We start from the raw sequence: 12,944 nt of genomic DNA on the forward strand, positions 1-12,944 counted from the left end.
CTCATAAGGCATAGTTCCTTAAGGAAAAGTTTTGCCCCATAAGGCATAACTAAACTATGCCTTGAGGAAAAGTTATGCCCCCTCCGGCATAACTTTAGTTTTTCCTTAAGGATTTTATGCCGGATCCGGCATACACTCCCTCTAGCCCTGCCTTGCGAAATTATTTTTTTATTTTATGCCTGAGTGGGGGTTCGAACCCAGAACCTCAGGTATCCAAGCTAAGGGCAAAACTTAAAGACCACAAATATGAGGGGCAAAATTTAAAGACCGCAAATATGAAGTGAAAAATTTAAAGACCACCCCAAAAGAAGGGCCTGGACTATTTTATTTTTTTGGGTAATGTATTAAATTTCGGTGGGTGTTCGGTTCTTCGGTTCGGTTTTATCAAACTTCGGTTCGGCTATTTCGGTTTCAGTTTTTTGAAGGTGGACACCGAACACTAACCCAACTAGTTTAGTTCGATTCTTTCGGTTTCGGTTTTTTGAAGTTCGGTTCGGTTCGATCCGATTTTTCGATTTTCGGTATTTATGCCCAGCCCTAGTTTGGACATGGTTTGAAACTATGGTTTGAAATCCCAAATCATGTCTTTTTGGATGATTTGGAATTTCATCTTATGACATGAAATCATGAGATGAAATCGCATGTCCAAACGCTTATTTCATCTCATGGTTTTAAACTATGGTTTCAAATCGCATATCGAGACGCCTATTTAATTTTAAGTGTATTTAATGGGGAAAAAAATGAAAATCGTCGGTTGTGTATGAATTGGTTTGAAGTAATCCCTTATGAATATAGTCCCGAGTAACTTTGGTCCTTTTAAGTTTACTAGAAGTGAGTGTATTTGGTCTCTATTAAATATTTGTTAACTCTGCATGTTATATTTGATGGGAACTGTGAAGAGAAAAAGAATTTAACGGGAACTTACACTTCGAGGTGCAAATGTTTACAATATTTGCTATTTTTTTAAATACATTTTCTAGAATTTAGTGCAATTTATTTTTAGACTACTTTATGATGTATTCTTGTGTATTGCAGTTTCTAAGATATAATAGCAATCTCTTGATGTTTTTGATTACAAAATTTCACATTTCTCCTCAAATCTAACAAATAAAATTTGTTAAAATATTCTACAGACACTAAAAGTGCTCGCTTTTTGGCAACTTAAAGAACCATAATTGTCCAACAGTATACTTTGAATCTATCCCCAAACATGAGGGATCTTTTTTGTCATTTCTCTATTTTAATCAAATTATTTGTTATTTCTTTAACTTAAATATCTCACTTAACTAACACTATACCAACTGGAGCGATAAGGGTGAATTCGGAAATTATTGTTTTCCTATATTGTTAAATACTGTATTTTGAAGCAAGTTAATTTGTTAAAATGACTAATTTTTAGAGTCGGGAAATATTGTGTAACATGAGAGAGAGAGAGTTAAAAAAATACTTATTTCTATATAATTTGGGTGGAAAGTCATGAGTACATGTGCAATCATTTAATACGATAGTATCATGTGCATGACCTATCGAACCATATAATATAAAATATTTAATCAGGGTAGTTATGACCAAAAAACACTGTAGTGAGAAGCAAGGGACCAAGAAACATTCTAAAGCAATCATATTTGTGCCAAACCTGGATCATTTTACTCTAAAAAGAACATTAGCCTTGAATTTAATGAACTATAGCCAATTGATAAAAAGACTATGTAAATCATTTATAATATAATTTATCCATCTATTGATTTATCAGAATACTTGTAATAGAGAGAGAGAGAAAAAAAAGGAGGAATCCATTTTTAATAATATCCCAATTGTAACTATAAAGAGTTTAATTTAATATTCCATCTCAATATGTCTGGAAATGCTTTGCACAAGTGGTGGACATTGACGTATAATCTGTTCGCTATTTATTGAAACTTGGCTTTGGCCACTTTCCAAAACATATATAATAGGAATCTTGTTTAAAGGACTGGTGTTTGTTGGAAGTTATACTTTTATGGATCCAGATTCATGACACCTCTATCTTATATGAATGGGTGAGGTGGGTTGGGGTGAAGATAGGGTGAGTTTGAGGGTTGGGAGGAGACAATCAACGTGGAATGTTACTTGTGAGACTTGTTTCTCTATTTTCTTTAGGGCTCATTTTTTAGGAACTTATTTTACTAAAGAAAATATTTCCAAAAATTTTGACCAACAAACATGAGAAAAGTGAAAAACATTTTCTGGAAAATGTTTTCCTCCATACTGAACACACCCTGTATGTGAGGATTTTTTTTCAACACTTGTTTCCATTATTGGCGAAAACAAAAGGAAAAATTACGCTCTATGTCTACTGGAAGAAAATATTTACACACTTTAGCCCATATTTTGATTTTGTTAGCCAATTTAGCCCATATTTGTGTATAAACACCTTTTATACACTATTATACAAGGTTGATGTATTATGTAGAATATTTTCCCCTTGGTATAATGTTGTGTCATACTATATAAGATGAAAATATGGCTACGGGGCATAGTTTTTCATTTTTTTTTTTGCACGGATTGCCTTTCAAAGGCACTGGTCTTTAATTTTGCCCCTCAAATTACTGGTCTTTAATTTTTTTTCCCTTCGCTTAAACAAGTGGTCGAAAATACCCCGAGGTTTTGGGTTCGAACTCCCGCTCAGTAAAAAAAAAAAATCGCACTGCAAGGCTTCCCAAAAATTCTGCCTTATAAGGCAGGCAAGCCAATTTTTTTTTTTACTCTGCTGTAATTCTACAAAAATTAGGCCTTAAGGCCTAACTTTTGCCCGAATAGGCCTAAGTTTGCTAGATTCTACCTTGCCAAATTATTATATTTTTGACTAAAGACCGAGTTCAAACACAGAACCTCGGGGCATTTTAGGCGAAGGACAAAAATTAAAGACCACATTCGAATAAGGGCAATCGTGCAAATTGCCCATTTTATTTTGGGCTGTATATTTTTAAAATTCCCCTAAAAAAGGAATTTGGGCAATGGTGCAGGCTTAATATAAGAAGGGCAAAAAACGTATGTTTACATAGTAAGATGGTATATTTACAGAACATGATGATACTTTTCAGTTTACAAAATATATCAATAGATTTCTTACAAAATTTATATGAACCACGTAAATTAAAAAGAAGCAAATAAAACACAGTAAATAAGATAAGGAAGTTGCTTCCCTTATTTTATTCACTTTTCTCTCCCCATTCAAAATTAAGAGATATTGTTCCCTGATTTTCTTTAACTTTTGCTCCCTTATTTCATCCACTTTTCTCTCCATATTCAAAATAAGCCCAAAATCGTGGTATCCCATTAAGCCAAAGTATGTATAAATTTTGGGAGAATATGTATAATAAATCTGAAATTAATACAAATTAGTTCCATACAAAGTTCATACACCAGAAAATAGATATGTATAAATTTTTGTATGCAATATATATAACAATATAAATTCGTTATAATTTTTATGTATGAAATATGTATAAAAGTTATATGTATATTTTGATTATGATAAAGTACATATAAATTGTATAAAACCTGATCAAAGAATGTATAGATTATGAAAAAGTATATATGTATAATAAATTTTCTAATTGATACAGACTATATTCCATACACATAACAATTTTCAACATTTTTAAAACTAATTCATATCGAATTTATTCGCATTTCATACACACTGTGCCGCATATATCTCAAAAATGATATATAGCAGATTCCATACACATTTCATACATATATGAGTTTCAACATTTTTAAAAACTACAGTATATATAATTTATACATATTTGAAACACATAGTGATCACGTATATCTTAAAACGATACAAACCAATTTTTATATACAATTAATACGCAGGTCAGTAATAAAAATCTTTCTATTATTAATGTATAAATAATTTATACACATTTCATACACACAATTACAACACACATTTCAAGTTTTCAACTTTTTTACATGTTGCATTAAAGTTTTTTTTTTTGCATTAAATATATCATCACTCCCTGTATCCCGCTGCTTAAATTCATAAGATTTTCCATTCACTATTTCCCACAAACAAAAGCCGAAGCATAATTAAAGTCTAACAATGTAGGACCCGAAAACAGTGTTAATATACAAAAATAACGATGAACAGTAACAATGGTGACAAATTGGTTTGAACATCGTGAGTTGAAAATACAGAGAATTGCTATCAGGCAAAAAACGTTAAAATTGGTGGAGAATTGTTCGTCGATGAAGCTGAAATCGTATTATACTAGGAGAGAAGATGAATTTTAGGTCTTGGAATGGTGTCTATCAATAGCTGGAGAGAGAGAGAGAGAGAGAGAGAGAGAAATCTTTTTGAAAAGAAGAAGAAGTTGATTGGTAACTATGCTAAAATTAAGCCCACATTTAAAAGTCAGATTCTTTTCCTAAAAAAAGCCCAAAATCGTGAGTATCTCATTAAGCCAGAATTTGGTATATTTTGTAATTTTGTTGGTATATTTTGTAAATTCAAAAAATATCTTTATATTTTGTAATATAGAGTGTTAAGTAGTATTATTAAGTCATTTTCCCATATAAGAAATTGCTGGGCTATTGATTCAGGCCCAAATCTGTTGTCTATGAGCACTGCAGATCTTCTCTACTACTTGGGCCTTCCCATCTTGGCCCATGCTAATTCAGGACGTTTCACCAAATTATGTCAACTTATCTTAGTTAAGTGATTTAATATAAGTAAGAAATATTACTACATCATAGTTAAATGATGTAAGTCCATATGCAACTACATGCTATACATTTATTGGTTTTGATATAAACGCCGAGCAAGTTTTACCTTCCAAACCTTAGTCCTAATCCCCTTTTTTGGTTTTTAAGTACTAATACAAATTTTGTACTTTGCACTTGACTCTCAGAGAAACTTTTAAAATTGTCAAGTTAAAATTAAAGAACATTATATGTAGGCCCTATAATGTTCCTTTGCTAGAAGAGAACATAAAAGATATGCATTCACAGTACGGATTTTTTTTTTTTAAAATTTTAAATTTACTTATAAAACTCTTAGATGAGTTTCTTTGGGCCATAAGTTAAAATGAATATAATAATTCTTGTTGTCTGGTTCTAATATTAGGCATATAATCGGATATGATATATGCCATATATTTTGATAATTGTCTACTATAAGTAGAATTTCCATTGACGTGGTTGCTATGTAGTCTCATGCACCTTCAATTAAATTCACCACATCACTAATGACTAAACATAAACATATACGGTCAGACATCTCTATAATAGCATCCGTATATAACAACACCTCTCTATAACACCTCTCTATAACAGCTACTTTAATCATTAGATATGAAAGAAGATGATATAAATAGAGGGTTAATCAAGCAAGTAATTAGTCAGTGCCTTTTGATCCTTAAGACAGGGGAAGAGAAAAAGTTCTCCTTTAATCATGCAACATGGCTAGCAAAGCATTTAGCATATCATTAATTTGAAGAAATTCTTGCGTATATTTGAGTTAGATATAATTAAGGTAGATATGTGTTATTATCAAGGGAACAGTTGTAGGAGCATACAGACGTGGAACGTACACATGATCATGATTTTGTTTGTATAATTAGGTCTTAGGCTTTTGAAATAGCAACACTACATGTTGAGACTACTAATAAGTAATATGAAGAAATTTTTATGGATATTTGACTTAGATATAATTAAGGTAGATATGTGTTATTATCAAGGGAACAGTTGTAGGAGCATACAGACGTGGAACGTACACATAATCATGATTTTGTTTGTATAATTAGGTCTTAGGCTTTTGAAATAGCAACACTACATGTTGAGACTACTAATAAGTAATATGAAGAAATTTTTATGGATATTTGACTTAGATATAATTAAGGTAGATATGCATTATTATCAGGAGAGCAGTTGCATGAGCATAAAGGCGTGGAACGTACGAATAATCATGATTTAATTTATATTATTAAGTTTTAGGCGTTCAAAACCGCAAGACAACATGCTGAGATTACTAAGCATTAGTTGAAGAAACTATTATGAATATATGATGTTTGGATATACTATAGGTAGAAGTGTGTTATCATCATAGGAGTAACAGTTGTATAATCATAATGACGTCTAACGAACAAAAAGTCAGAGTTGGATATAATTAAGGTAGATATGTATTATTATCCGGGGAGTAGTTGCACTAGCTTAAAGACGTGGACCGTACAAATAATCATGATTTTTTTTTTTTGTATAATTAGGTCTTAAGCTTTCAAAATAGCAACACTACATTTTTTCATTTTTTGTTGGGGTAAATCAACGATTTTCATTCCACAGTTAATTTAGTGCAGCATCCAGAACATTGTTCTGGGCATGTCCAAAAGAAGCATTAGCAATTACAGGTTCCTCCGGAGTATTGCTCTGGGAATGTCTAACAGATGCATTCAGAATTACATCATCAAGGTTAGAAATTGTTCTAGAATATGTTTCCTTCCATGTCTGCCCAAAACCTGCAACTGCACGAGGAACTACCAAAATCATCCTATCTCCAAAAGATTTGAAGAAATTCTTATGGATACTTGACTTAGATATATTTAAGGTAAATATGCATTATTATCAGGGGAGTAGTTGCACGAGCATAAAGAGGTGGAACGTACAGATACAATACAAAAAAAAAAAAAAAGATAATTTGCGGAGGTTGAAAGTTGCAATTCGTGGAGGTTTTAGCTTCCTCTAGCAACTAGCGGAGGCTAAAACCTCCGCGAATTGCAACTTTCAACCTCCGCAAATTACTCATGTTTTTTGTAGTGAAATGACTATGATTTAGTTTGGGTAAATTTCACGGATGGTCATTTAAATATCAATTTTTTTCATAAAAGTCACTTAACTATCGTTTCTAACACAAAAGTCACTTAATTTTGGGTATACTCACACAATAGTCACTAAACCACTTTTCGGTATCACTAAACCACTTTACGATGAATAACTCATCTTTTACTCTTTTGTCTTTTTAAAAATCTAATAAATAAAAAATTAATTAAAAAGGTTCAACTAGACGCGACCCAAATTAATTTTTACTCCCTCTGTCCCAATTTATGTGGCACAGTTCAGATTTCGAGAATCAAAACAGTTTAATTTTGACTGTGAATTTAGGCATGTAATCTTTAAGTTTTTTGAAAATTTAAAAGATATATGAAAAAATTACGATCAAAGAAACACTTGTTTGAATCTTGAAATCTAAGGTGCCACATAAATTGGGACGGAGGGTTCGGGTTGAACCTTTTTAATTAATTTCTTTATTTATTAGTTTTTTTTAAAAAAAAGAGAATAAAAAATGAGTTATCCACCGTAAAGTGGTTTAGTGACTTTTGTGTTAGTATACTCAAAGTTAAGTGAGTTTTGTGTTAGAAACGATAGTTAAGTGATTTTTGTGGAAAAAAAGTGATAGTTAAGTGACCATCTGTGAAATTTACCCTATTTAGTTTGTATAATTAAGATTTAGACGTTCAAAATCGCAAGACTACACATGTTGAGATTACCAATCATTAGTTTGAAGAAACTATTATGAATTTTGATGTTTGGATACTGTAGGTAGATATGTGTTATCATTGTTGGAGTAACATTTGTATAATTATAACGACGTCGAACGAACAAAAATAATCATGAATATGTCTATATAGTAAAGTTATAGGTGTGCAAATCAAATAGCAACACTACATGTTGAGATTACTAATTATTATTTTGAAGAAATAATTATGAATATTTGATGCTAAGATATATTATGGTAAGATATCAGATATGCGTTATCATCACAGAAGCAACAATTACATGATTACAAAGACGTATGGAGAACAACAACAATCATGAATTAGTTTATATAATTAGGTTTTAGGCTTATAACAAATTAAATAGCAACACTACATGTTGAGATTAACTCATGGACAACTATATGATTAATCATGAATTAGTTTATATAATTAGGTTTTAGGCTTATAACTAATCAAATAGCAACACTACATGTTGAGATTAACTCATGGACAACTATGATTAATCATATCAAATAATTTGGCTATATGATTATTTTATACGTTCAGCAGTAGAATTAATGTTTCTCCATAAAAGAAAGCAAACTCATGGAATGGATTTTTCTAAATATATTCTTCCTTGAATGACAGCTTTTGATGGAACAACCAAATCAGACTTATCGAATGTAGAAATGAGATTTAATAATTGGAGCTATTAGGTCCTTGCATAACATGTCATGCTTAAGCTTATACCCCATATCTTTCAATCACATCAAAATAATGAGTTAATTATAAGCTCAAATTATTTTAGGGAATATCATTGAAAGCATATTGTTTTATATATTTCGTTTAGACAAATTTTACAAAATTAAAACAAAAGCTCGGTTTATATGCACATATGAGATTGGAGATAAATCGTTACGAGTTCAAGTTTTATGCACTTATCGCATATAATATTTTTACACCATGAAGTTATCTATATGCACATGATTTGCTAAAATGAAAAATAGAGCAAATAACCTGCTAGCTATAACAGGTCAAATTATATAGTTCTGTAATTCTTTTTGTGTATGTAACTCAAATTCAATGAATATTAGTGTTTGATAATGTTACTGTTTTCGCTACATGTTTAGCCTCTTCAAAATGACATTTAACACCGGATGGGCAAAAAACATGTTCACATAGGTTGCAATGTGTGTACATAATATTTAGTGTTTATGGTTACAAACGAACAATTATTTCTCAAATATGGTGTAACAATATATGGTCTATGTTCATGTTGTTATCTACATACGGTAGTTTAAAATTCTATACAATTAACCTCCAGTAAGAAAGGAACCAAATATCCCCTATAAGCTGTTCAACGAGCTTTTTTTTAAGTCACACTACAAAAATAGGCATTTAGTGAGGAAATTCGATTGTTAAAAGTTCAAATCTGGTTGTTGTAAGTCAACAACAATCGAAAAAATGTAGTTGCCACCGATTATTAAAAGCCCCGACGTTAAAAATTGACGACTGAATTTGAATTGGAATTCAGTCGTTAAAATCCTTTGGGGATGGTATAAATTCCGGAACGGGATAAATTTTGATCGTCATATATTCGATAGATCAAGAGAAAGAACTATCGTACAAAATGGAAAAGAGCTGTCAAGTTTAGAGAGAGTATTGTCTTATTCCTACTATACATGTAGGTCCTTCTACTAGGAACTGACAAGAAAAATTAAGGGATCACATTTTGTCCTCCTTAAGAAAATATAAATCTGATATAAATTTCTGCTTTGCTAATAATAGTCATTTGTTCTTAAGATAAATTAAACTGTACAATATTTTTTTTTAATTTTTTTTGGTAACTAAATAGTATTACCAAGTGGAGATATGTAGATAGCAAAGTTGTGCTGGCAACTAGACAAGTCTAAATAAATACTATATTTAATATATTCAACTTGAGCAATCTAATGAAAAGGATGATTCATAAACATTAAGAAATTTGTTTTTTTTTTCTAACCTTAAGTTTGAATCCTCAGCGTGATTCCTTTACCAATTACTTGTGTTTCTTCACTTATTACTTAGTTTTTTTTTTTTTTCAAAAATATTATTATTAGTCATTCTTTTTTACCCAAAAAAAATGATGAATGTTGGATTCTATTTAGCTTAGCTTAATGAAATAAGTAACTGCCTTATGAAAGTTTCTTTCATTAGCTTTTATACTTATATACTATATCATGATTTAATTTATTAATCTGCAAAAGTAGAATGTTTAAATAATAGAATCTTAATAGTCTATTGCACATTAATTAGAAAATCTAATTAATAAGGCTAAGATTTCATGAAAAAGGGGGCTAGGATAAAGTTTTACAGGCCTGCCATTTTGCTTTAACATTTAGTTATTTTCAAAGTCCAAAATATTAAAAAATAATTAAGTAATAATTTTATCAAATGTGAAATCTATTTTAAAAAGTAAAAAAGTCTATCAATATTTCGGATTGAAGCTTCAAACTTTAATAATAGTATTGATTGATTAATAGTACCCCTAAATGGTAACCACCCAAGAACCAATTAAAAGAAGGGAATTTAAAAATACAAGAAGAAATAACTTATCCCATGTTCTAATTCATCTTACCATGTTCAATTCCAACACTAATGAAGTGGATCAAATGAAAGATACTTAAAGAAACAGACTGGCCATGGCTCTTTGCTCTTTGTGTCGCCATTCCATTGGTTGGTCACTTGTAATAGGGAATATTTCTATTTGGTGAAATAAAAGCGAGAATGATGGAACTTATAAATGAATGATTAAGCCTAATAATGCCAGATTAAAATGCATGGACCTCACCTGTCACATTGAGGAATAGAGTTTTAAAGATTCATATTAGTCCAACTAAAATATAACAATAATTTAATAATTGTAGTGTCCAAATCAGCCTACACACACCTCAACTAATTTCACAGGGTATCTGCTATCTTCCACCAGCATAGGTACCTAGGTATGGGAAGAAATCACCAAGCATTTTAGCTCTGTTGGGATTTGAACCCGAGACATCATAGTTCTCAATTCACTTGATTGACCACAAGGCCACGCCGTTTGGTGCACTGAAAAAGAACAATTTTTGCAAGCCATAAAGACGAGAACATTTGAACATACTAATATTAATTATACTTCCTTAGCCAATGAAACTAAAAGCCAGACAAAACTTAGTTAGGACTTAATACTGCCAGATCACTAAGTGCTTTATAAATATCACATTATCTGTCTTTGAGCTGTTAGAGAGTGCCTAACTACCAATATTTAAGAAATAATTTTGAATAGGAAGTGCCTAATTACCAAGATTTAAGAAATGATTATGAATAGGAATTTGGTGATGTGTAAAAATGACTTCCACATAAAATTGATGACACACATGCATATGATTGCAATCCAAAAAGCATCAAATGTAATTGCACATGAGGCCTGGATTTCCACAATTTAAGTTTTGAAAACACATGATGGAAGCAAACAAGCTGTTGAATCAAAATCCCCAGCTAAGGAAATGTTGTCCCATTATTTCAAAAACTTCCAAAAACTTCCAAAAAACTATCCCCGCATATGGAGCCCAGAAAGTGAGGGAAATTTTTTCAAGATTCTATTAAAGAATATAGCCACACTATATATAGGCCTGGAAAACATGCAAAGTGACATTTGCTGTCTAATCTCAATAGATCATAGGCCAAAAACAAGAATATAAGTGGGGAAGACTCCTTATAAGTTTAGACTACTACCAAGAGGATTGATTAAGAAATAAACAATCAGAGCAAAGTTCTACCTTTTCTTGAATGGTCAGACTTATTTGACAAACAACTCAAGCAGCCCATCATGGTATAATAGCAAAAGATCAAAGATATAGTTGAGTAAAGTTTAAAAAGACCAGAACTTTAGGTCTAGTCACAAAGAAACTATAATCACATAGCTGACTCATTTGCTAATGTCAAAAGTCCATAATATTTTATAAAGTTTACTGTGAGTTTCATGTTTTACCTCAAAGAACACAAAAGACAAGTGCTTGCTTTATGAGGTAAAAGATAAGAGCAGAGGAAAGACAAAACAGAAGTACAAAAAACATTTAACAGTTGGGAGTTTTACATTATACTAATTTTTTTAACCTCATACAAGAAGCCAAAAGACAGTTGGATTCAGTGCATATATCTGACATAAAAGCCTGATCTTGGTGGATGAGACCGGCAAAAAATTTAAAGGTTCTTATATCTAAAATAGTACTGTGACAGGGCCTCTTCTATCTACTCAAGAACATTGGGGGTTACACATCCCTATTTCTGGTGTGGGGCACCCTCCTTGTATTGCCATTTCAGAAACTATTTCTCTATTTATGAGATAAGACACTGTGAGTAAAAAGGACGGTATTTCAGGTGTGACAGATAAAGTATAACAAGTGAAGGAAAGAAGAGTTTCTTACTGAATCATGATATAAACATGCATGGAGGATAAGAGTAAAGGTTAGTCTTTTTTCTTCTTTCTTTAAGTGACTTTCAGTTTCCAGTGTGGGTAATGGAGTATCCTAAACACCCTGGAGGAACAGAAGAATGCAGCAGTAATGAGTCTGGTTGGACGATGTATATCGGTTCACCTTATCGTGACTATGACAACGACAACGACGACGATGATGATGAAGAAGAAGAAGAAGGAATTCCAAAGAAGGGATACAAGAATGTTGATGATCATATTGAAGATGGTGGGAGCGATGATTCTATGACTTCAGATGCTTCATCTGTTCCAAGTCATCAAGGAGTATGCACAAACATAGAGCAAAGTTATGGGAAGCATGCAGAAAAAGACACTAGGAAGATCTCAAGCAAGGAACAACAAAGACAGGTGAAGAAGAAATTGTCCGAAAAGAATATAAAAGCAGCAAAAGAAGATTCCCATAAAGCAAAGAGTGGCAAAGGTTATGGTTATTGCAGATCAACAACAGGGGGAAAGCATTAAGGGCCAAACTGAAACACCACAATCCACTGTAAATCCTTCTGCTTTGATTCTTCTGATATCAGATTTAGGTTAAAATCTTGAAGAGAGTATTTCACTTTTTTTCACTTTGATTATAATGGTGAAGAAGAGATCCTGTAAAAGATTGGCCAACCTACTCAGCTCATGAACAACAAATGTAATGCATCATATATCGTATAATGTCAAGATTTAAGAGTCTCATCCATGAGGTAAATTTGCATATTTTCTAATGTCAAGTTTTCATCTCTTTCTTCTTGACCGATATATCTCAATCAGGCCACCCTGTGATGACTATCGGAATTCCAATAAAAGAAGCAGGAAATTGTGGAAGGTTCTTATAGTCTTTCACTTTTTTGTTCATATAAGAGTTAGTTTTTTGAGTTTCTTGTTTTTAGATATTCTAAGCTGGTTGTCTAGTAACTTACCTTATA

General features: G+C 31.6%; 1 protein-coding gene across 1 annotated transcript; it reads left to right on the forward strand.

Moving 5' to 3' along the window:
- Positions 1 to 11,728: 11,728 nt before the first annotated feature.
- Positions 11,729 to 12,843, forward strand: LOC132642827 (protein SOB FIVE-LIKE 1). Its single transcript, XM_060359852.1, has 2 exons — positions 11,729 to 12,005; positions 12,089 to 12,843. The coding sequence occupies exons 1-2, from the start codon at positions 11,987 to 11,989 to the stop codon at positions 12,493 to 12,495; spliced, it is 426 nt and encodes a 141-aa protein (XP_060215835.1). The 5' UTR covers positions 11,729 to 11,986; the 3' UTR covers positions 12,496 to 12,843.
- The last annotated feature ends 101 nt before the right edge of the window (positions 12,844 to 12,944 follow it).

The sequence above is a fragment of the Lycium barbarum genome, chromosome 5 (assembly GCF_019175385.1).
Source record: "Lycium barbarum isolate Lr01 chromosome 5, ASM1917538v2, whole genome shotgun sequence".
Lineage (NCBI taxonomy): Eukaryota > Viridiplantae > Streptophyta > Magnoliopsida > Solanales > Solanaceae > Lycium > Lycium barbarum.